At 37.5% G+C, this 24757-nt stretch overlaps 3 protein-coding genes across 7 annotated transcripts in view; 2 read left to right on the forward strand and 1 right to left on the reverse strand.

Annotated features, from left to right (window-relative positions):
- LOC121733452 (protein spire) overlaps nt 1–10817 on the forward strand; it is a 142663-nt gene extending 131846 nt beyond the window's left edge. For 2 of the 5 annotated variants that reach the window (XM_042123718.1, XM_042123735.1), the window contains 9 exons: nt 1066–1183; nt 2042–2122; nt 3130–3241; nt 4037–4181; nt 6342–6488; nt 6563–6664; nt 7778–7915; nt 8398–8576; nt 9585–10817. In XM_042123718.1, coding sequence (XP_041979652.1) covers nt 1066–1183; nt 2042–2122; nt 3130–3241; nt 4037–4181; nt 6342–6488; nt 6563–6664; nt 7778–7915; nt 8398–8576; nt 9585–9792 — 1230 coding nt within the window. In that variant the 3' untranslated portion in view covers nt 9793–10817. The remainder of the gene's footprint in view (nt 1–1065; nt 1184–2041; nt 2123–3129; nt 3242–4036; nt 4182–6341; nt 6489–6562; nt 6665–7777; nt 7916–8397; nt 8577–9584) is intronic. The other 3 variants (XM_042123744.1, XM_042123746.1, XM_042123726.1) reach the window with 2 other exon arrangements.
- A 1608-nt stretch (nt 10818–12425) lies between these two features.
- LOC121733488 (cytochrome b-c1 complex subunit Rieske, mitochondrial) lies at nt 12426–16094 on the reverse strand. Its single transcript, XM_042123748.1, has 4 exons — nt 15804–16094; nt 15575–15718; nt 13242–13419; nt 12426–12795 (listed from the first exon to the last, which is right to left on the reverse strand). The coding sequence occupies exons 1-4, from the start codon at nt 16006–16008 to the stop codon at nt 12507–12509; spliced, it is 816 nt and encodes a 271-aa protein (XP_041979682.1). The 5' UTR covers nt 16009–16094; the 3' UTR covers nt 12426–12506.
- Nucleotides 16095–17156: 1062 nt separating this feature from the next.
- LOC121731784 lies at nt 17157–17846 on the forward strand. The gene has a single exon (XM_042121412.1). The coding sequence runs from the start codon at nt 17157–17159 to the stop codon at nt 17844–17846; it is 690 nt and encodes a 229-aa protein (XP_041977346.1).
- Nucleotides 17847–24757: the final 6911 nt, after the last annotated feature.

Here is a 24757-nt window from a genome sequence, read left to right on the forward strand (position 1 = left end):
ACTAGAACCTAAAAATCCTCAAAATCATCTCGCGTAATTTATGGACGCCTCCTTGAATAGTTTTGATACTTCCTTTCCATTTTGGTATTCTCTGCTTGACCGCCTACTCAATATTTATGACTAAGGTTGAGCAAATGTCATTTTATTCTTGAAGTAAAATGTCGTCAAAGTACACCGCGGTCCGCGACCAATTGCACTTTCTATAGAAAGTATTGAATCTTGAGTAATGAATTATTCAAATAGACAACAATTAAAGCCTGTAGGAAACTTTTCTTTCTTATGTTTCTTTGTGGTACGAAACTATTTGAAGTATTTGTTTATTTAAAAAAATGGTTTTTCTAAGTTAAAGAATTTTTTTTCAGTTAAGTATAGCACTAAAGCAATTAAGCAATTATTAAAATAAAGTAACCTTTATGATTTTAAATAATTGGAAATTGCATAATTATTACGCGTATAAAAACTCAGGTTATGAAAGTATGAGTTATAGCGAGGTATGAAAAGAAAAGTTTCATATTTTCCCTTTTTAACCCACATGTTCGGTGAAACGTTGTCACTTGTCGTGAAAACATTCGCCGTCGTTAAATGAAAATTATCAGTTTTAGTTGCTATTAAGGCACGAAGTGTTAATTTACTTACACATCATAAACTTATTTAGTACCAATCGTTATCAGTGTTTATAGCTTTTCCACATTTGAAAAAAAAAAAAATATTCAGTATAAATGGTCTCGTTCGTATTAAGTATAAAATTTTTACATACTACTTTAAAACTTTTACCTAAGCGAGCTGATTAGCAGTGTTCCTAATCTCTACTAACATACACTCATAAATCTTATAAGGATGGATATTACGCAAACTATATGCAAGTGTTCGTCAGAGTAATTTGAGTTTTATAGCTTAGACTTTACAGTCTAAGTTTTAGATAACAATCATGAAATGTTTGTGACCCGCGTCATGTTACGTCATCGGAAAAGTTGTCCATCCACAACCGTACACAGAATGTAGGTTATGTTGAAGTAGGTTATGAGTTGTGCGGCCAATAATCTAATCCAATAAAATGTTTTGCAGGACGACGACGACGAGGACGACACCGAAACCTGTATCAGCCCAGAACCGTGTGCACCGCAACCTTTCCCAAGGCACTCGGTGTCACAGCAACCAGCCCCGAAACCTTGGAAGAGAACCGGTATTTATCAACTTGTTATGCGAATTGTTGTTATCGAAACAGGCAAATATAATTCTGCACTTTCGTGCGGGCTACAAAATATTTTTAAGGAAAACCTCTACTTCAGAGACATGACAAAAGGCATTTCCAAACAAAAATGTTCCGCAAAGTTCGCATTTCTTGTCCTAAATCCACAGTTTTGCCCCAACTAGAGCTCGAAACCTGCAGTGGAAAACAGGGACACGACTGCAGTCTGCAACTAGAACACCGAATTGACAATTTCAACGATGACTTACATTTTTCCCTTACTGATAAAAGATCCACATTTTGTAAAATATATGCTAGACCAATAGTTGTACTATGTTGGATTTTTCTGTCTTTAATGCGACTTTCCTAATTTATTATTAACGAGGAGAGAAACTTATAATTATAACGTGTGTAACAGTGTGGATTTCTTATTTAGTGAAGGGTTTAAATGTTGATAGTTCTTCTAAAAAATTATGAAAAAACGGCAATGCGATTGCATGCAAAGGTCAAATATTTTCTCGGTTGAACACGTGCGTGTTACGTGTTGCAAGACTGCAACTTGCAGTAGATACTAAGGGCTCTCCCAATGTCGTAGGTTATATACGCTCAGTTTCTCATCAGTTCAGTCCATTAATCTGGTAAAGATTGTGGCGAAACTGAACGTCTAATCAACGGATGGACGGACTGATAATTTTTTTATTAAGTCTGAACTGATGCCAGATTGACCGCGTAACCGTTCTCTATGAGTAGAAGGGTTTTATTGTGTCCAAAGGATATTTGTTAACTAACGCTTGCTACCACTGACCTTGCTAAATTTCTGCCACGTTCACGCACGCAATGGATTGGCAACAGCAGCGGAAGCCCCGCGCGCGCCGCCCCGGACTCGTATCACGCACCACGAGTACCACCAGTTCTGCGACGAGACCCTCGAATGTATGACGCATGTCACAGCTTCCTAGAGCTTCATGTTTAGTTTATCATCCATCGGTGTTCGCTTCCTGTCTGCAGTTATTATTTACGCTTTATAAACTCTAATTATAATTGCAATCAACATTTATTCTTATACGTGTTCTAATTACAAGAATTACTGGTTCTGAGTTTAGGGAAAATATTGATACCAAGACGACCCTAATAAGTTATTTCGCCTTCAGCGCCTAGATCTTCTACCCTGGTCCTTAGCGCAACGGGGAGCTGATACCCGCTCGCTTGCTTATATTTTAATAGAATAGCACGTTCTATAAAATATATTATAATATTAACTTTGTTTCTATACGCACACAATATATCGAAAGCGATAACTGTCAATGAGAAAAGTTATGCTAAATGCCTTTTAAAATTTAACTATCCTGTTCTCGTTAAGTTTAAGATGCAGTGTTAGTACGTACTCGGTGAGATTTATGGTTACAATAAATTGAAGCCGTCTTCAAGTCGTGAGGCTTTAAACCTAAAACGTTGTTTGACATCACTAACGGTGTATTTGACCCCGTAAAGTTACCTCTCTTGTTTTTATTGCGTATCGCAGTGTTAATGAAAGAGTCATACCGTCATACGGTAAATATTGTGTTTAAACTGTAACACAAATTAAACGGTTTAATATTAGATAAGTAGCACAATAATGTATAGGTAGCGTTAACTGGTACATTTATGGAATAAAATGCCTAATTTATTTTAATTTGCATAACATTTTAACGATTTTCGTGTTGTGGCAAATCAATGTTTTATATATTTTGGTATTTATTAGTACTTAGGCCCAGTTTTGCGGTTCACCAGTCTTGGCACTTGCACTGGGTTAAAGTAAATTGTGGAATAAATATTCGTTTCATCATTACTTATAGATTTTACCTTAGATAAATGATTGGTCTCGCGCGCGCGCTCGTGCACCATTTATCTAAGGATTTTACTATATATATAAAATTTTTACTATGTATGTTTGTCTGTAGCGTACGACTTGGCGACGCAGTGTCCGTCGCGACGGGCGTCGATGCGGCGACACACCGTCACGCACGCCGTCTGCCCCACCATTGATGGAGCTCAGTCTTTACCACACTCGAGGTACGAATTTCCTAGCCATGTAGTTGTGTTATCCAGCCTTTTCTATGCCTAACCCAATCTCAATACCAAAAAAAAAACAATATTTAATATTGTATGAAATAACTAGAACGAGTAACGACAGAAGAAATTTCACTTACCTGTAAACTGTAAGTAATTATAGCGATCTACTACTGCTAAATAACTATAATCTCAGATCGCGGAATTCTGTCTGTAGCGGGCAGCGGTCATTGACTCTTTTTCTTGTAACAATCCCCTCTCTCCAACGTAAGATTAGATGAGATTTGACTCGACGCCCTCCCCCCTTAAACACCTTACGTAATTTGTGGACGCCCCCTTACCTACAACAGATAAATCTAACTTTTTCGAATTGGCTGGCTGATTTAAGTAAATGGCTACGATTATAACATTATTTTTATAAATTATATTTGCTAGAAAGATAATTAATACTACTTAGTTTACGAAAGGCTTAACACTCGACCGGCCTTGGATTAGATGAGTATTCAGTATGGAGTATAGACTAATTAGTAATTGCTCACACCTTATAAGGTCAAGGTTGTTCTTACTACTTAAATAAATAAATAAATAAATAAAAAACTCTTTATTCAAACAAACAAAACAGATCAATTTACACACGCTACTTACTATGGTTTTCATCGCTCATTAGGTATGTGTATGCAAAATTTTCATATCATAATATTCCCTAATATGCAAGAAAATGTTACCTACCTCACCAAGACATAGGCTAATTAAAATATTTCTGTCACCTTTTTCTATCTTCCATCTCTCTCTAATCAGGCCGGGTTCGCGAGCATCGTGCGCGGGCGCAACGTCGATCGCGAGCAGCGACGCGGACGGCGCGCTCGGCGAGCTCTCGTGGTCGCGATCCTCGCTGCAGGACGAGCTCATCAAGTCGGTTAGTGGCAGCCCTAGTCATGCGCACGTGAGTTACATAGCTACTGCATGGTAGATTAAGTGGGGGATCACGTATGGGTAAGGACTTAGGAGGGGTAGGATAAAGTTTTGCGACTTTTTGACTTGGGTCATGGTAGCGCAGGACGACAGTCGTTGCTTAACTTGGATATATGTCACAGCCGCCTGGTTTAAATAGCCGTTCAATCAAACAGCTAGGCCCTTTGACTTAACAACGCCATTCAATCACACGGCTATACGTCGTTTAGCCGACTTGTTGACTACAACGTTCAACACTACAGCTAGACGACGCTTAGCCAACTGGTTTAATGGCAAATTAACTAGGGCGACCATTAGCTTAATATGTAATTTGGGAGAATAGAAAATCTTTTTGTATTTTATTGAAAGATTATTCTCGGATTAAGTTAATACAATAAGTAAAAATAAAAAATTCTGAGGCGTGTTTTGTGACGGTCGCCGGCTGCCGCAGCACAGTCACAGTTCTAACCTAACCTACTTTTGGACTTTCTGGATTGTGTTTGTTTTTGTTTTGACGACGGTCGCCGGCTGCGGTTCAAATCATTTGCACTTACGTACTTCATACTTACATTTTATAATATCGAGGAGAATAGACAATAATTACTTAACTTACGTTTTCATAAATTATTAATACTTATCCATAAACAATATCGTTTGATATTAATAAATTTATTACTAAAAGTGTTTTCCACTTTTTAACGTTTACAGTATTTTCTAAAAACACTGATAGAATGGGTGGGTATTACCTAAAGTTAAGATCTAAAATCTGTAGGTGTGCCAATTGTCATTATCTAATGCCGGCTCTTGATATAGGCGAACGCGTTGGCCAACGCGTCTGCAGACGCGTTGGCCCAATGTGTAGAACGGGCGTTCGCGCGTTGGCCGTAGGTATTTAGACGTTGGCCGACGCATCTGCGAGCTTGCCGCGCGGGTCGGAAATGTCGGCAAAAGATCAAAGGACATTTGTCGCAAGCTTCGCGCTCCATCCACACATAGGCCGCGCGATCAGTTTGCCCGGAGTTATAATTATGATAATTATTATAATATGTAATAATTTTTGTATGTAATAATTTAATAAATAATAAGTAGGTAATAAAATAATTACTTATATTATTTTAATATTATAAAATATTATGTAAAAGTGAGTTTATTTCTTTGTTTGTTACGTTTTCTCGCCTTTTATTTATTTATTTCCAGAATACTCTTTAAAAACTTTTTCTTGTCCACATTTACAAAGTAATTATAAGCTGTGAATAAATAAACAGCTGCAGCTGTTAGCGACTAAACATCCATTTTGAATCCGTCCGCACATTGGCGCGATCCAAAGCATACTGAACGACCTTCCTATGTGTGGATTACTCACAAACGCCGTTGCAAGCGCACTGCCAACGCGTCTGCAGACGCGTTGGCCAACGCGTTCGCCTATATCAAGAGCCGGCATAAGTAATCATTAGTTTTAACTGTCTAGTAAGTAGGTAGCTATTTTATTGATTTGAATAGTGGTTGGGTTAGTTTTTGTGTGTTATCATCAGTCATCAACTCACCACTCAAAGTCACATAAAGTTTACATACAATAACCACATTCTCTATCAACTTAATAGGTACGGTAGCGCTACACTATTAATTGGTTATATACATAAACTTATAATATACTGTCGTAGTTATATACCTAAATTATTATCTTTCTAATTATTACCTATTCATTAACTCTTGAGTACAGTGTAGAAAACAAACGAACATGTTTTATTTTAAAACGCGGATTGCCTGCTATATTTTAGTATCTATTTCTATTACGTAGGTACATTGATATAAAATAATTCCTAATTAATGATAGTGAAAGCTCGAGTACGCATAAGATCTTAATTAGTTTTTAACCGGCTTCCAAAAAGGAGGAGATTATTATAGTTAGGTTAATCAAAATTAAGTAAATATAAAAAATAAACATGCTCGATTGTTAATACATGATATAGTTAGGTATGCTAGAATATTCTTTATTACGTAGCTTCCGATTTATATGTAGTTTTTATTACACATCTATGTAGAGCTGTTGTTGTTGACTAGTTTTTAATTATTAATCACAAACACGTCATGGTTTTAGAAAACTGTTGTCCTATGAATTTTGTCTAAAATTTTTATTTGTATAATGTTTCAGAAACAATGGCAAGACGCCATCATGTCTGATGATCGGCTCTCTCTGACGTTAGAAGAAATTGTGCACATACGATCTGTACTGACTAAAGCTGAGCTTGAAGTTCTTCCTGTCGAAGGCAGAGTCAAAGAGGACGTTGAAAAGAGACGGGTATGTTTTAATTGGGAGATATAAAATGTTTTGGAATCCTCTGGGACAGTTTCTAATTATTGATTTCCTTTCAGGTATGCTTCCTATGTCTGAAGACGAGGTTCGGTATATTCGGCCCTTGGGGACAGAAGTGCAAGTTGTGTAAAAAGACTGTCTGTCAAAAATGTTGCTCCAAGGTAAGTTATAAATTATACCCGTCGCCAAGGTAGGTACTGTACAATGTACAGTGCTCCCAAAGTGATAATGCGCATATAAATTTTCGTTATTTTTCGGCAACGATCGTATTTCCCGAGCGTCGGAAGACCTCGCTGCAAGCGCTGTTTTAAACTGATTTCCATGCGCACGAAGCATGCGCATTATTAATTTGGGAGTACTCAGGTACATGCTTGTAAAGTGTAAACGTAACAAAAGTGAAACTGTCAATATGCCCCGCATAGATGGCGCTCACTCACTAATTCATCACAAGTAAAGAGAATGTCTACGTTACTACGCAGCCGACTAATCACTTGCACTGATCAGTCGCTGTCCACACTTACTTTCTCCTAATCACTAATGACACGCACTATAGTTTGTGCGTTTTAAGATGATATGGGTGACACATTATAATTGGCTATATTGGCTAATAAATTAAAAGTAGGGAAGTAACCTAAGACAATTAATCGATAATTTAAAAATATCGAATCACTTCGTTAAGGAATTGCAATCGAAATTATCGATTTCGTACTGACGTTTCAGAGTGGCGCCGGCGATTTAAAATGGCCGCCCTTTTTATCGATTTGATTTCGATTCAACAGTGTCAATCTCTATTGGCTTATGTTCCATTTCATGCATCTGACATTTTTCAAATATTTTCGTAACAATAATTTTCACTGTTAAAATTTATAATTTTATATTAATAAGTTAGCATTTAGCAACTTTTCATTTTTATTTATTTACAATTATAGGAAATATTTAGTTTTGTAGATGGAATATAATTTATTAAGTACATTTTGATTTTTTTTGTTTTCTTGTAAAAAAAAACCCGTAGCAAGGAATATGAGAAGTGTCACCCATATCATCTTAAAACGCACAAACTATAGTTACCTGCACTTAATCACTAATCAAAGTGAATACAGTTCTAATCACATTTGAAGTACTGTGAAGTGGAATTATATTGAGATTTTATTTTAAGTTTAATTAAGCAACTTACATTAGTTGGCTTCGACTTGTAGTTCTTTAGTAAATTACATGTAGGTACTCTTATTCCTTTTCCATACAAACTGTAAGATGGCAATCCAATGTAATTCCAGATGCGTATCCCGACGGAGCACTTCGCTCACGTGCCCGTGGTGCTGCTGAGCCCGTCGCTGCTGCCGTCGCCGGATGACGAGCAGAACTCCACCTTCCCTCGCAGCCTCATGTCGCGACTACTGTCACCCGAACATAGTGTAAGTACCTTGCAAATTATTTTCTCTGAGATGTGATGATGAGCTGAGAATTTTTCTTATCTTATTTCCAGCTGCTTCGAATTCAAAGTTACCCCGTTTTTTTGCACATCATCACGTTTGGTAAAACCTTTTAATATCTTATTATTTAAATACCAAAGTATTATACCAACGTTTTGGAGCAGGGAATATTATGGTCTTAAAAATATGTATGTGTCGCAGCCGACTAGTTTAAATAGCCGTTCAATCAAACAGCTAGCACTTTAACTGAACAACGCCATTCAATCATACGGCTATACGTCGTTTATATGCATATGTCCCAGCCGACTGGTTTAGTCGGCTGCGACATATGCATTCATGGCACATTGTTGGTACAAATGCCACATCCGCTATTTCTAAAGAAAAACCAAGTTTTAGAACTCTATACAACGTAGGATGCTATTCACTAGCGACTAGGTTGTCATAAAACCATTCTCCATTTTCAGGGCGCGGTAGAAAACACAGTCGGCAGCGCGCCGAACAGCCCTGTGCCAGCGCGGCGCGCGCCCGTCGCGTCCGCCCCGACGTCGCGCGGCCCGTCCGCACTAGGGTTCGTGGACCGCTCGCAGGACGGACCCGGCAGTATGCCCTGCGTCACCACGCCTATGTCTACCTTGGAACGCAGGTGTGTAGTTGGACTATTAAAAATGACCCACGAGTCACGACTCATATCCGGTTTCTGAGATATTTTGACAGGAGTTTATCCAATTACGCTGCAGCGCATGTTTTGATTGGTTAAAGTTTTGACGTAAGCCAATCAAAAGCGCTAGAGAAAAGATAAACTCCTGTCAAAAGCCGTTAGGAATTGGTCATCGGTGGTTTACATCTTGTAGCATTTAGGGCAGGGGTTCCCAAACTGTGCGCCGCGGCGCCCTGGTGCGCCGTGGAAAGGCAAGAGGGGCGCCGTGAGTCGATCCTCCATCATTATCCATATCCACAAATATTATAAAATTAAATTATAATATTATAAATTATACAAAGCAGGCAGATGATTTTACTTGCTATAAGGTGTTTATTTATGTATCTTTTTGTAATATCTAGGTAGAGAAAAGCGCCGTGACAAAATATTGACTTGTAAGTGCGCCGCAGGCTGAAAAAGATTGGGAACCCCTGATTTAGGGAATATTACGCAAAGATCGGACCAGGGGGCGCTACTAGCACATACAGTAAAAAATGCTACTAGTTGCACACGTCATCAGAACACTAACAGAAACGCTATCAAACATCGAACAAAACTTTTTGTTTGCTGTCTTTGCTGGTGCTGCACTCTAGCGTCAAAACATTGCAGTAAAAGAAATTGTCTACCAAATAACTTTCGTTACGAAACTAGTTTACCAGCTTAGAAACACACATTACATACCTACGCGATTCGGTGCGATGCAATTAGCGAGAATGCCCGCTTTTTTAATATCTCAGAAGTAATATGTGCATTAAGTGGGTTAAGTGGGTTAAGTTGAATTTCTGGAGTTAAGGTTGAATTTTTTATGTTAAATTTTGGTAAGTCGCTTCGACTCTGCGCTAGTATAAATTGACACTAAGTGTAATATTACTTATCTACATAATAATTCATGAACTCACAAAATAACATATAACTAATAACATATAATATTATAATATGTATTTTTTTTGTCAGAGCTCGTCTAGGCCGCAGCGTGACGGGCGTGGCGGGCGCGTGCGCGGCGGAGCGGCTGCGCGGCGTGCAGATGGCGGTGTGCCACGACTGCAAGGCCATGGTGCTGCAGATCATCAAGTCCTCGCGCGCCTCCCGCTCCGCCATCCGCGACCGCGCGCTCCGACACCTCACCCTAGACCTCGCGCCCGTCTACACTGCCGACTGCTGAATTGTCATTCCCAATTCGATTCGGATTTGACAGATACCCATCAGCCAATAAAAGGTCGCCGCGCCTGGTATATGGCCAATAACGTTTCCGAATCCGAGTCGAACGGGAATTCTGAATCATCCCGATAATGTGACGTCACGCACGCTGAAACCACCGAATAACAGATGGCGCTTACGTCGCTCTACTCCGCTGTCCCGGTGATGGCACCCCACGATTGCTCCTCGAACATTTCATCTCGTAGAAATATTTTAGATTCAATAATTTGTATGAGCTTCCGGTGTTGTAGCCGCGGTTAGGTTCACTCCGAATTTGGTAGGCGAACGTAAGTACTTTTGACAATACTCTATGACCATTGGCAGAGAGATCGCTTTATTTTCCGCTCGTCGCACAAACGATCCTCCCGATGTTGATATTATAGAAAATATTTACAGAACAACCGTTAATTCGAATATATTCACGCAGAGTATTAGGTAATTTTATAATATAAACTAACCCACGAAACTAATGAAAGTATTATATTATATATCACGCATGTGCGTTATAGATTTATTATATTTTTTCCAAATATAGAATTTATATGTCTACAATTTGAATGTAATTCGATAATCTGTGTTCAAAAAAATATTACTATGAAGTATGAATGTTATCGCGTTAAAAGTATCAATGTTAACTAGACTCGAGACTTTATTCTTATAGATACATAATAAATATATCTCCTCAGTGTAATAATACCATTTGCATGACTCTTTTCGTTGTATGTCAGTCGTTTACCGATGTATAGTGCGCTCGCTTTAACTTGATACTTATACCCTGTGCCATATCGCAACTCATTCGTTCATTAACTCAGGTGCACTTTTCATTCGTCGGTCTATCTGTGGAGTTCGGTTTAAGTTAAGTATTTATTTGCTAGGTAGAATTCTCAAATGCATTTCGTATCGATACGAGCACATCATGTTGATCAGTTATTTCATTGTATCGATAAAAATTGTATTCTTGAGCACATGTCGGGACCTACGAACGAGTGAACAGGATACGAACGAAAGTAATTTGTGTCTTTGTGACTTATTATTTTGAATAGTTTCTTCTGTATTGGATGATTCTTATAAGAGCTACAATCGTTCCTAGGTTCTGAATTTGGAGCTGACTATACATATTAGTATTTTTGTTAATTTGCGTACCATTGGACATTGACATTCCAAGACACATTTAGCAACTATGTCTATAAAAAATATATACCTACAATTACTTTTTTAGGGGATTTTGTTACTTTTGTTGCATTGAGCTAAAACTAGCAATTATCCTTAAAGACAGCACGACATTGAGTGATCAAATATTTGGGATTTAAGATATTAAATTCGAACTCGATGGTGTTCAATGGAAATTTTAAAAAGCGACAATAAAATATCTAATAATAACATTTACTGACTTTACTAATTTGCTTTCTTACTTTTCTTTCTTTAACTTTATTTTATTGACGGCATGACTAAAGTGAGACAGCAATATAGCTAAAGCCGTGAAAGCTTAATGCATTAATTTTCTTAATAACATACATAATCAATAATAATAAATTCAATCTTAACACAGGTGACTTTACACCAATGGACTTATCTTTTCTTTGCAGTAACATACTGTTATATTAATATTTTCTTTACATGTTATGTAGTTTACAAAGTATATTTTTTGTTTACAAAGTTAATATTTATAGTCAGCTCGTTTCGGTATAAGTGCGATTCCTTATCTATCTCATGTCACTCATGTGTTTAGATTTACTTAGTTGTAATTAAATTATTTTGCCAAAACATCTAACGTTCTTGTGTAAATAATGTAGTTACGTCTAACCTTGTTACTTAGTTTATGTGTACATTTTGTGGTGCAATTCGTCTAAAACATATTACAACTGGGATACGTTCATATCAGTGCTTTAAAGAATTCCTGCAGCATATTATATTCAATAAAAATCATGATTTTAAGACATTTAATAATTAAAATATATGAATAATGTATTTTTGACTCAGTTCCTAATTGATATTTTGCTTTATTTTGTATCAATTCAACAGGCCTAATGACTTTTTATTTAAAATTAACATTTAAATTATTAATTGTTGTTCAATTTACTTATTATTAAATAAACCAGAACTGCACATCTATTCAAAATTTCCCAGTTATTAATATTTTGTAAATGTATGTAAATTTTAGTAGTCTATATTAGATGTTATGTAGATTGTAACTGTCTAAACTCTAAAGCATACTTAAAATAAAAAAGAAAATTAACTATAAATAAAAAGTAAAAAGAAAACAAGAAAGAATGATTTGTTTTTATTTGTTACCCTATTACTTGCGTTAAAGATGACCGTGTGTCTAAACAATGCTATAAAATTCAACCCAAGTGTGACAAAGACAATACACTACATCATATTTTGTAGATATTATGATATGGAAAAAAATATTTGACAGCCCACACTAGCCTAAACCAAATTAGGCAGACTTGTCATCTTTAGCTAGTTTAGGCTTCAACAACTAAAAACTTGCAAGCCTTATTGCTCTTATTATTATGATAAATTATTGTATTATTAATAATTTCAATCAATCCTTTATATGCCCAGAAAGTGGAAAACCTCATTTAAAAAGAAACATTTAACTGATCATTTATTGACTTCTATTGTACAATCTTAGGATCTTAGGATGATAAATAAATTGCCTATTAATACTCAACTTTAACCTACAACTAGTAGACCTCCGTCGAGGAAGTTGTGTTCGGGAACTTCGAGGTTGAGTGGGGCGGGTCCTTTGCGGATTCTGCCGGATGCGTCGTAGTGGGAGCCGTGGCACGGACAGTAGTAGCCTCCGAAATCTCCAGAGTTGGCTACGGGCACGCAGCCCAAGTGTGTGCATACACCGATGACGACCAGCCATTTGGGGTCTTTGACGCGCTGATCGTCGGTCTGCGGGTCACGCAGCTGGTCTACTGGCACTGCCTTCTCAGTGGCTATCTCGTTTGCGGTCCTGAAATCATATTTTTCATAATATTAATAATGCTATTTATTAAATTAAAAAAAAAAAAACAGGCTACTTGACCTCATTTTTTTCTTCATGCTAATCGCTTCATAATCATTCATTATTATAAAAAAAACGAATATTTTAATATTTTACACAGTAGAAACCCATAAAAATGTTAATTGAAAAATATGCCTTATAAATGGCGCCTAAAACACTGTCCGCCATAGTGTGACGTCATACGTTTTGTATTTTAAGCTCTCTTTATTGAACTTTTTTTTATATGCTAAATGTACGCGTCTAAAAGTGCCCAAAAATTATAACCTAACCCAATCAAAGGAGTTAGGAGATACACACACAGTTACAGCACCAGTATTCCAAAAAGCCACGAAAAATTAATATGTTGCCAAGACTGCAAAATCTAAAAATCATAAAATTTCGCATGTATTAATTACCTGTGACGGATAAATAGGGGCTTTCCACGCCATTTGAAAGTAACAGACTTTCCCTCAGGGATATCTGCCAAGTTGACCTCAATTTTGGCTAAGGCCAAAACGTCAGCAGCCGCAGACATTGATGACACAAACTGGGTGACCACCGACTTGGCAGCATAAGCACCGGCGACGCTGCCAGCTAAAAATAAATCCTCATTATTATCGGAAATGTTAAAGTTTGCGAGGATGGATGGATTAATTTTGTTACACTTAAGTACCTATAAATATTAAAAACTACTGAACTTGGTTTGGATGTTTGAGTAAGTAGTAGTTAAAAAGCTTTGAATACATACACAACTGTTTATTTTCAAAAAGTTACATTTTGTAAAGTGCAGTTAGGGGTAAGGCTGCCTTCACATTAAATCGCGAGTAGTGAGGCAGCCACGCGACTTCTATACTAACTTAGCACTACTCGCGACTTAATGTGAAGGCAGCCTAATACCCAGACTTGGGAGGAGTCTGGGTAAAAACGAGTTTTACTATATCACTTCTAAAACTTGGCAACTTGCTAATAACTATATTAATATCTATAAATATAGCTTTATGTATAAACTATTGCGTCTTACAAAATATATTGTCAAGATAACGAAAATACATCTTATTGATTGCAATTTCAATGATGTGGTCAAAAAGTAAGAACCACAACCAAAGCGAGTGACCGCGACGCGCCGGGCGCACGCTTAGCGCAGCGAACGCCCTAAAGGGTGAAAACTTTTGACAAATTTGTTCAAATTAAGTTAGTTCCAAAAATTCATACTAGATGGCGCCGTGCGTCTCTTACATCGCGCTAACGCTTGCCCAACATCTTTCTATAAGAGGTGGTATCATCATATTTTAAGGTTTTTCCGATTGTTATTTCTTTTTTACGTTATTTAATAAGTCAGTTCTTTATATTATATACAGTGACGTAACCTTAAACCTATCAATGATAAATAGTTTATGGGTAAAGTTGTGTAATTGGGGGGCTAAATAAGCTTTAAAATTTGGCATAAAACATAAAGTTTGATTTAAAAAAATTAAATATTATGTGCACACTGCACAGCTGTTTTGATTTAAGGGGTACCAGTGTTTTTTTTTTATAAAAGCTTTTGACACCAATTTTGTTGACATCGCGCGCTATAAACTGAAGTCCACGCGGACGAAGTCGCGGGCAACAGCTAGTTTGTAATATAAAAAAAATATTATTTGCCTTTTCTCCAGTGGTATGTTTTCTGAATTGATCACTAGAGATTTGGCCGGGCCTAGATATTAGGGTGAGGCCACCAACTTTTGCTGATTTGGTAATATTTTTTTCTCCGCCCTTAGTATTTTAAAAATTATTGTTTATCGTATATGTTTGAAAACTGATTCTAACAAAGAAAATAAAGCACTCAAGAATGCATTAGAATTATTTCGGTTCAAATCATAGTCTAAATATATATTTACAATGAAACATAAAAAAAAAGTAAGAAAATAGCAATATGCCATCCACCGTGGAAGAAGTGCACACTGCACGTCAACTGTCGCTGTAGCAGTAAGTATGACAGATTTGAAGATAAATCAGATATGTTATGAATACACATATACAATTAATGGCTTACCTCACCTATTTTTTTATAGTATTTTAAGATAACTTGCTTTATAAACTTTTTAAAATCAAATGAATCATTAGAGACATCAATTTTAAAAGTCACTTTTCAAAAGTCACTAATAATACCCATTTATTATTATTATCGTTAAGTGTTAGGCAAGTGGCAAGTAAGTACTTACGTAAAAACTCAGTTTTACGTACTTTATGAAAAATCTCATAATTCGCCATTTTTCGACAGTTCACATTTGAACCTCAGACGGGCTGTGTAGTTGTACACAGTTTTTACAAAGGAAGTGTTATTGTTACACAAATGTAAGTATTACTATTTCACATAAAACTATCAATGCATCATGTGAGTAGTCAAAAGGGCCAAAATGTAAGTATTACTGTTTCACATAAAACTATCAATGCATCATGTGAGAAGTCAAAAGGCCATGTTTTGGACTATAATACAAACCACATTGTGTATTATTTACAGAGATAAGTTTGATTTTCTCATAGCTACGGTAGCATAGAAATAAAAATTCGCTACCGCTTTTAGTATGTAGAGTAGCATAAACACTTTTTCTTGTAGTAGAAGTATCTACGCTACCAACGCAGTAATTCTGTGCCAAATCAGCAAACATTGGCGGCAACACCCATTAGTGTTAATACGAAACCTTATTGTATAGTACAAATAAAAGTTGTCCTTGACGTTATGGTTTAAAATAATAAAGAAAATTACCTCCAGCAATAAGGTAGGTGAAGGATTGGCGTGCGTCAACATTGTCCTCAGATTTCGAAGTGGGGTCCTGAGTTTCCTTGCGGCGGTAAGGAGTGAAATCGGGGTACGAGATGTCCGTGTGCGCAAACCTTACTTGCGTTGCAGCTGGAATTGACAAATGTTATGTAACGTCACTTTTAGAATATCGATCATTTTCTGAATAGTATATTGCATCATATTCATTACTTACCACGAGTGCTGTGCTTGACCTTCAAACTGTTGATGGGAAGAGCACCATTCAACGATTGTACGGTCGAAGTTTTGGGCAAGGGCTGGACAACCAACTTGTCTGCTGGGGAAGGAACAGCGACCACAGGCTTCAGGCCATTCGTCAGAACATTAGATGTAGCCTTGAAGTATGGAGCCAGGTGTCCAGCGCGCACAACCGAAGTCATTTTGGAGAGATTTACGCAATAAAAATTGCTTTTTTCAGGAAAAAAATCTAACCTGACGTCTGACTTTTTGATGCTGTTGACACAGTGACATTGACATTTGGCAAGCACATCGAAAATACTTCTCCTTCCTTGTTTGTAGTTCAACGAAAATAGCGTCTTATTTGTTGAAAATAAAATACATATTATTCTACTAGTACTTACCTGTTGAAAAGATTGTTATCTTTTATAGTCTGTCAAAAAAGTGAAGAAATCAAAAAGTGGCAACATCGTAGTGTCATCCCTTTCAAATCAGTCTAGAAAAAAGGGATGACACTACAATGTTGCCACTTTTTAATTTCTTCACTTTTTTGACAGACTATACATACTTAATTAATTTAAGATTGAGACTTCGGTAATAACGATTAGCTTTGAATCTAAAATTCTCGTTTGTTAAAATATTGTCTTGGAAGTTCATAAAAGATAGCACAGATGGCGCTGCTCGCTTAAATATTTTAAAATTGTTCGAAGCATGCGTTTCTTAGATGCGTTTAAGAGTTGAATAGATCATGTTTTGATAATGATAGCAATGCGCGGGGCGCTTTAGGGAGGGACGGCCTAATTTAAAACACGGCTCGCACATTACACAATGAATTTACAGCCGCATTATGCTGACACATACCGTGTCAAGTGTGATGCTCGTTCGTAGACAAAGCGTAAAATTTATAGCTCACAGAAATTACTGTATGCTCCACTGACGACAAAATGCAAATTCGTTTAAATAAATTTAATAAATTATACTTAATAAATATTGGTTTAGCATTTATGAGGTACACACTAGGAATAATAATAAATTATTTATTTTTGTATCTACTTACAACATTAGAATCTAATAAAAAAATTTGACGCCGTCGAGCTAAATCATATTATTTTATGACAACATGCATTCACAACATAATATTATTATGCTAGGTTGATGCTAGGCTTCCGAGAAGGTAGCGAAGGCAGCAGGAGCTCTAGCATCGCTGCTCCCCAACCTAGGGGGCCCGAGCCTGAGCTGTCGGCGCCTGTACATGGGCGTTGTACGCTCCATGGCCATGTACGGTGCGCCGATCTGGGCCGAAAATTTGTCAGCCAAAAACAGGCTCATCCTTGGTCGGCTACAAAGAACGATGGCAACGCGAGCAGTGCGCGGGTATCGCACCATCTCCCGGGATGCTGCGTGCCTGCTCGCCGGAAGCGTCCCATGGGACCTGGACGCAAGAGCCCTCGCCGATGTGTACTGGCGTAGCGCAGAAGTCCGTGCGGGGGGCAGCAATCCCCTTCCGGACGCCGTACGTCGGTGGAGGGACGAAGCCAGAGACAGGGCCCTGGAGTTGTGGGAGGAGCGTCTCTTGGAGCCGCGTGTAAGCGTAGACCTCATAGGGGCTATTCGCCCAGTATTCAGAGAGTGGGTGGACCGAAAGAAAGGCGCCCTCTCGTTCCGCCTCACACAGGTGCTGACCGGGCACGGCTGCTTCGGTCGGTACCTGTGCGAGATCGTCGGAAGGGAGGAGACGACGCGGTGCCACCACTGTGACGACGAAAGGGACACGGCCGCGCACACCTTAACGGCTTGTCCCTCTTGGACACGACAACGTGCGGCATTAACGGCCGCCATCGGACCGGACTTATCACTGCCAGCGTTGGTAAGTGCCATGCTGAGCAGTGAGCAAAACTGGAGGGACGTGGAGAAGTTCGCTGAAGAGGTGATCTCCAACAAAGAAGAGGCAGAGCGCGATAGAGAAAGGCGGGCGCTGGACCCTCTTCGACGAAGACGACCAAGGCGACGTGTCATCCGGAATGATAACTTGCCGCCGTAAATGGGGAGCTCAGGGTGGCGGTATGGGGATGCCGTCACTCATTGCACCGAGTCCCCGAGAGGGTCGCGATGCGCAGTGTACTCTTCGCGCATCGCGACGACAGAGAGAGTCGCCTATGCAAGCCCGGAAAGGGCTCTGTTTGGTGACAGAAGCATAGCGACAGTGCTTCAAAGAGGACGGGCCCGCCATTGATACGCGGGCGGTCGATTGTCGAGCCACGGAGTAGAGCTCACGCGTTCTCGCGACTCGGCAACGGGAAGACGAAGAGTACCGACGGGTTTTAGTGGGTAGGTCTGCGGTCACTTACCATCCTTACGACCGCAGCGAGCCCCACATACTCGTGGGGGAGTCCCCAATTCCCCCGGGATGCGTCAATGCATTTCCCGTCGAAAAAAAAAAAAAAAAAAAAAAAAGGTTGATGCTAGGCTTTCTTTTGTTGCAGTAGGTAAAGCTGAAAAGAAAAGATTTAAGATAGTAGATAGGATTCACGTGATTTCAAGAAATAAGTAAAATTTTTAGCCAAGTTTACAATCACATTAAATTTATATATTAATAACAAAGAGAAACAAAGTGCGTGTCGGGCCACGCGCAATATAGGGTTCCGTAACGGTAGTACCGCTAGTTTTTGATATTTTTTGAATGTTCAATGAATGTATATTTGATATCATATTATTTTATACTACTAACAACATCTATTATTGTCATTATTAATTTGAACGATAAGTTCCTTTATACTTCTTCGAATAAGTAGGTAAGTACACTTTTTTAATTAATCGACTATTTCTTAATAACTTATGAACTTCTTCTTAGCCGCGATAGTTTTCCTTTTAAATTCAGCATATTTCCTACTCCCGTAAATTTTTTCACATTTCTAGAAGCAACCGTTTAGCTGGTAGAAGTCCCCCCATCTTCTACCTGGACACTGGATTATAACGATTTTTCCCATTTTAAAACTTCATATTTCACAAATGGATCCCTAAATCGGAAAATTATCTCGAAATACTCGTAATATTAAAAAAAACCCCTATCCAACAACACCCCACACGGGTGGATGCGAAAAAAAATCATCCCCGCTTGATGTGTAGGGGAGGTAACCTTTAAAAAAAATTTTTTAAAGATCTTAAATATACCGTTTGTCGGCATCATTAATATGTGCATTTATGCCAAATTACAGCTTTGTAGGTCTTATAGTTTTTGAGCAAAACCGCGGACAGACAGACGGACGGACGGACAGACCGACACTATAAGGGTTCCTTGTTGACTACGGAACCCTATAAATTATTACATGATATATTTTGAGGTGTGTGATAAAGTAAGTAGGTACTGTACAATACTCTTTGATTCTAATAATTTAGTAACAGCCAAAATCGATAAAAATTAAGACTGCCTTAATACAGCTACTACTTAGTCTTATTTGACGTTTCTTTAGAAATCTATACCATAATTATAGTGATAAGAACATTCTTATCTCTAATGCTTAGGAAATAGAAAATATATCTAATTACCTACCTAGGAGTATTTATTGTAATCATTTAATCAACATAATATTATTAAATAAAATTTTGCAGATGTAGCTTAACTCAAGCTTAACTAACAAAGTATTATCGATAACTATCGGTTGAAACGTACATTTTTAGGGTTCCGTACCCAAAAGGTAAAAACGGGACCCTATTACTAAGACTTCGATGTCTGTCCGTCTGTCTGTCTGTCTGTGTGTCTCCAGGCTGTAACTGAAGAACCGCTATAACTAGACTTTTGAAATTTTCACACGTTGTGTATATCTGTTGCCGCTATAACAACGAATACTTACTAAAAACAAAATACATTAAATATTTAAAGGCTTCCTTACAAAAAATGTGATTTTTTTGCTATATTTTTCTGCTCGATTTCAATAACGGCAACACATAGGCACTTTAAAATTTTCACGAAATACTCAGTAGTATTTGCATTTTAATAATTAATAATAAAATTTAAATTAGTGAATTAAATAATTAAGGGGGGCTCCCATTCAAAAAACACAATTTTCAGCCTATTTTTCCTCTATTGTGGTACGGAACTCTAGTGCGCGAGTCCAACTCTTTCTCTCTCATTTTTAATGTTTAGTTTTGTGACTAGTCTCTCGTGTATTGTAGTTTGGATCAAACCTAGTTACAGGTACCTAAGCTACGGTAGGTAACACCTTTTTGTCTAACGTGTTTGGTCAGTAGGTTTCGCCAATGTGTTGCGGCCGAGTTCTATCACATTTTGCACCTTCGGACCAGTTTGACAAGTAGGCTTGGTCTGGCAGATGGTAAAAGTATTTTATGTCCACCTTCAAACAAGATTATTATTTTACAAAAGGCATAACCTATAATTTTCCTAAGTCAAACAATGTTCATACTTCAGAGCATACCTACTCCATTTTTTTAAATATTGAGTCCATCAGAATCTTGGATTATATTTTACTAACAACTATTTTTGTCAATTTTGACCTTAAACTTAATAAGCTGTTAATGGTACTATACATTAATATACCTTAGGTATGTACTATGTAGCCTTTGTAGCATGGATCGACTACAAGAGGTAGGATAAAATACATTTTATTTATTTACAGTGTTCCCATTTTTTAACATTGAAATAGTCATCAACAGCCTGTTGCCTTGTATAAAGTAAAAAAAAAAAATGCGTTTTCAAGCGCTACGTTGCGTGAATATATTCAGCGGAGCCCTGCGCTGGGGCCGCATGCGGAAATCTCCGCCGCCCAAGGACAGAGAACCAGTTCCGAGACCGGTACCACATTATGCCGCGACTTTCGCGACACAGCTATTGATAGCCGAATATTTTGTGTAGGCAGCTTTATTTCTATGCCTCCCGAAATAGGCATCTATTTTAGTATCTACTTCATTATTTAGGGCGGAGTTTTGGTACCTGCAGAATACATTGTGTATGTAGCTTCTAGGTTTCCACGAGTAGGAGTTTTTGAGGATAATAAGCATTAAGCACTTAATAATAAGGTACAATTCCTTCCATCACTTACTGTGTGCAGGCAGTTTTGTTTCGGTAGTTACTGTGGTAGTTCGCCAAAATAAGAATGGCTGCTTATTTTAGTAGGAACACCGCTAAACTATCTAGGTACGGTCTACTTTGGTACTGCCTGCATAAGCAATATAAATTGAACGTAATAATTTAGAAGAATTTAATTAAGACTACATAGTAATTTTATCCATTCATTTAGAAAATGATTGGACGAGGATCGTTCTATTTACACTCTTGTTTAAGAAGTAAATGCATCTTAGTGATACTTATAATTAAGTATATTTGATAGTTAATGTACTTCTGCAGATGTTTTGTCTGTATTAGCTATAAAATATACTCTACATACTTTAAAGCAGTGCTCCTCAAACTTATTTGTTGCGCGACGCTTTCTTTTTTCGCAAGAACCCTTGCTCGAAATTAATAATTATCGTCTGTACTCTGTCACTTACGAGTATAACAAAATACGTTGTAAAAAGTGTTCTGGCATTGCAGGACGATAATGTGATATTATAGAATACCCAAAGTTATTGTTGTTTTTTTTATTGATGTAGCTGCAGTGCCTGATACACTAGATTCTGGTCTCGATTTTAACATATTGTTTACTCGAATCTACAGGATACTGAAATCTGTTTATTGGACACTTTTAAATCTACACAAAGCGTCCAGTGATACTGGCCCTGTTATTGTATCAACGTAAATATTATAAACATATTATTATTTTAATCCAATCCATGTCTCGCCTAGATTAAGGCTACGAGTTTAGCATTTCAGGGGGTTACAGTGACTGTTTGGGAAGCCCTGCTCTAATGAATAGTATTTAAGCCATAGCGATGTTGTGGAGGGTCACGACTAGGGTTGCCAGGTGAGTCACGAAAAAATACCGGACAACCCCAAATGCGGGGGGGGGTTTGTATGGTAGGTCTCACAAATACAGTTTTTTATATTATAATTGTGGTCATAAAATTGTGGTCGCCATATAGTTACTAAGGTAGGTAAGAGCTTCTAAAAAAATTCAAATTACTAAAACTAGATACCAGTAACACCGACTTTTCTAAAAATACCGGACATTGTTCTGTCCGGTATGACCGTCTATTTTTTACCTGACAGGCCTCGAAAATACCGGAATGTACGCTTAAATACCGGACATCTGGCAACCCTAGTCACGACTGCCGACTGCTGCGGGACTCCGGGAGTAGATTTGGGTCAAGGCGCGCGGATGATACTGGGACGGGCCCTTCCATACATTGATATCACTCAATGTTGAATTCAATAGCAGTTTTAAATTAATAAATTAACATTGAATACGTGAATAGAAATATTATTTTGAAGTATTATTTTAAGTAAGTTTTTATGTAGGTAGAAATTAACTATAAGGTTGGTGCATGTAGCTTGTTGCGTATAGTAATTTCATTATATTGAGTATTTTTATAAGAAACTTTGTTTTTTTTTATGAAACAAGGGGGAAAAAAAGTCAAAACGTCACCTGATAGAAAGCAACTACCGCCGCCTATGGATACCCGCAACATCAGAAGAGCTGCAGGTGCGTTGCTGGCATTTTAAGAGGGAATACGCTCTCTTCTTAAAGGTTCGTTCCACAGTTTTACAGTGCGCGGCAGAAAGTTACGCAAAAACGCACGGTGGAAGACTGCCGAATAGTATCATGATGCTTGCACATTTTTTGCAGATAATATTATTGTTATAAATAAGTAATTATGTATGGCAATCGATAAAAATTATTAAATAATATTTATGTCGTGTACACGGTATGGGATCTTAGTAGTTCGCTCAATAAAGACAACAACACTCCAAAAAAGTTAGAATGGGCATCGGGATGTCCTCGATCTTTAGGTTAAGGGCATGAAAATTTAAGTTCTGGGGCTCTTGCCTCAAGTGTCGCTTTGATCGCATTCTGTCACACTCGCGCTTGAAACAACATGTGTGGGCGCCATAGAGACAGTCGATAGCAGAGCAATCGAAACGGCTTTCTAATTATGAGAATAGGCCTGTGCGTTTTTTATTTCGCACGCATTAGTATTATAATTGATATGAAGTGATATGAACTGTATAAAAATTCACTTCATTATGAAACCAGTCCTTAATGTAAGCCTAAAACTTGACAACCACTTGTATTTGCATAGAATAATAATAAAAGCACCCTTGATGATACAATTATTTATCAAGCCAAATTATTATTACTAAAAGAGTAAAAAATATCCACTGCACGTTAACTATTATTTCAGAAAATAGGGCGTTGCTATCTCATGATAAATTTTAATGTAAGAATATGACAATATTATGATTTCGTGTAAAATATTGAGCATTATTGTAATAATGCTGAATATTTTACACGAAAAACGTGTATTTTATATGTGGGAGAGCCATGCTTCGGCACGAATGGGCCGGCTTGACCGGAGAATTACCACGTTCTCACAGAAAACCGGCGTGAAACAGCGCTTGCGCTGTGTTTCGCCGAGTGAGTGAGTTTACCGGAGGCCCAATCCACTACCCTATTCCATTCCCTACCCTCCAATATTCCCTTCCTTTCCTCTTAAAAGGCCGGCAACGCGCCTGCAGCTCTTCTGGTGCTGCGAGTGTCCATGGGCGACGGAAGTTGCTTTCCATCAGGTGACCCGTTTGCTCGTTTACCCCCTTATTTCATAAAAAAATGTACTAATATTATGTCTTCTGTGGCATTATTCAAAAATCTAAATACCGCTATTTCGAAACATCTTTGTTTTCGATTAAAGTTTTTGATATTCTCAGGCAGCTGAAAATAATTTCGCAGGTCAATGTCTTAGGCAGATCAGGTTCTAAAAATATCTAGATAAGCCTATTTAAATTAAGTTGTTCTTATAATTACCATACAATATTTTTTGTTGATATTAAGAAGTCATTAATTATGCGCAATGTGTTTTCCATGTGCCCATTATGTGCTCTCACAAACATCTGTCCGTGGAGATTGCAATATACTTCATGTATTATTTAACCGATAGCAAAATTGGGGTATTAAGTATGTTCAACGATTATTATTATTCAGTTTTGTTTTCAATAAATTATTATATTGAAAAGGTCTAAATAATGGTTTCAAGCTAAAGTTTACACCTTTTTATCTGGTACAAGTCACAAGTCACAACACTGTACTATGCATTTTACAAATTGCTTACTGTCTAAAAATACTTATAATTATAGATTTCAATAATAAATACCAACTTAACAGATTCATTCAACAAATTACATTCATACAGTTTTCCTTGTAATATAATTATTAAGACAAAATATTTAAGCATCATGTTTATATAGTCATCATAATATCATAGTAAGATACTGCGCAGTACGAATAAAATTAATGATAAAGTCAGACGGTGCAGATATTTTGCACATGCAGTTTCGTAGAGCGTCTACGGCGTAGACGTCTACGCGGTAGCTGCATCGCTACGAAATGCACTCGTAGTATTTCGTAGCGAGGATGCGTTTGACTTTCAACAAAGGACTTTTTATACATTAACGGTTTCACTCAGAGAGTTTTAATGACTCTTAACTTTAATTTAATAAAGATTCTGACATTATAAGTTAAAATCTTCATTAAATTAAAATTAAAGGTGCTCCCTCACCTTGTAATGTAACGTTACAGAGTCGATCATTGCAATGTGCACCTTGTAATGATACAAAACCGAGCATTACAATGCGCACCTTGTAATGATACAGTGTGTAATATCTTGATACAACTTGTAACATCAACTAGCTATGGAATGCTCAAAGTCGAGTACATTACACGCGAATGCTGTCAGTCAGGGAGATATTATTGTAATTAGTTTTATTATTCGTATATATCGTATATTGTAATGTAATGCTTAAAGTCGAATCTTTAATGTTACATTACACGTGTGTAATGTAAT

Source organism: Aricia agestis, chromosome 1 (genome assembly GCF_905147365.1).
Source record: "Aricia agestis chromosome 1, ilAriAges1.1, whole genome shotgun sequence".
In the NCBI taxonomy this organism is placed as follows: domain Eukaryota; kingdom Metazoa; phylum Arthropoda; class Insecta; order Lepidoptera; family Lycaenidae; genus Aricia; species Aricia agestis.

Coding starts and splice junctions, on each gene's coding strand:
- LOC121733488 (XM_042123748.1), bottom strand. CDS start 16,008: ATGACTTCGGTTGTGCGCGCTGGACACCTGGCTCCATACTTCAAGGCT. Junction 13,420..15,574: donor CACCTACCTTATTGCTGGAG/GTAATTTTCTTT, acceptor ATTTATTTTTAG/CTGGCAGCGTCGCCGGTGCT. Junction 12,796..13,241: donor CCCCTATTTATCCGTCACAG/GTAATTAATACA, acceptor ATATGATTTCAG/GACCGCAAACGAGATAGCCA.
- LOC121731784 (XM_042121412.1), top strand. CDS start 17,157: ATGGCAACGCGAGCAGTGCGCGGGTATCGCACCATCTCCCGGGATGCT.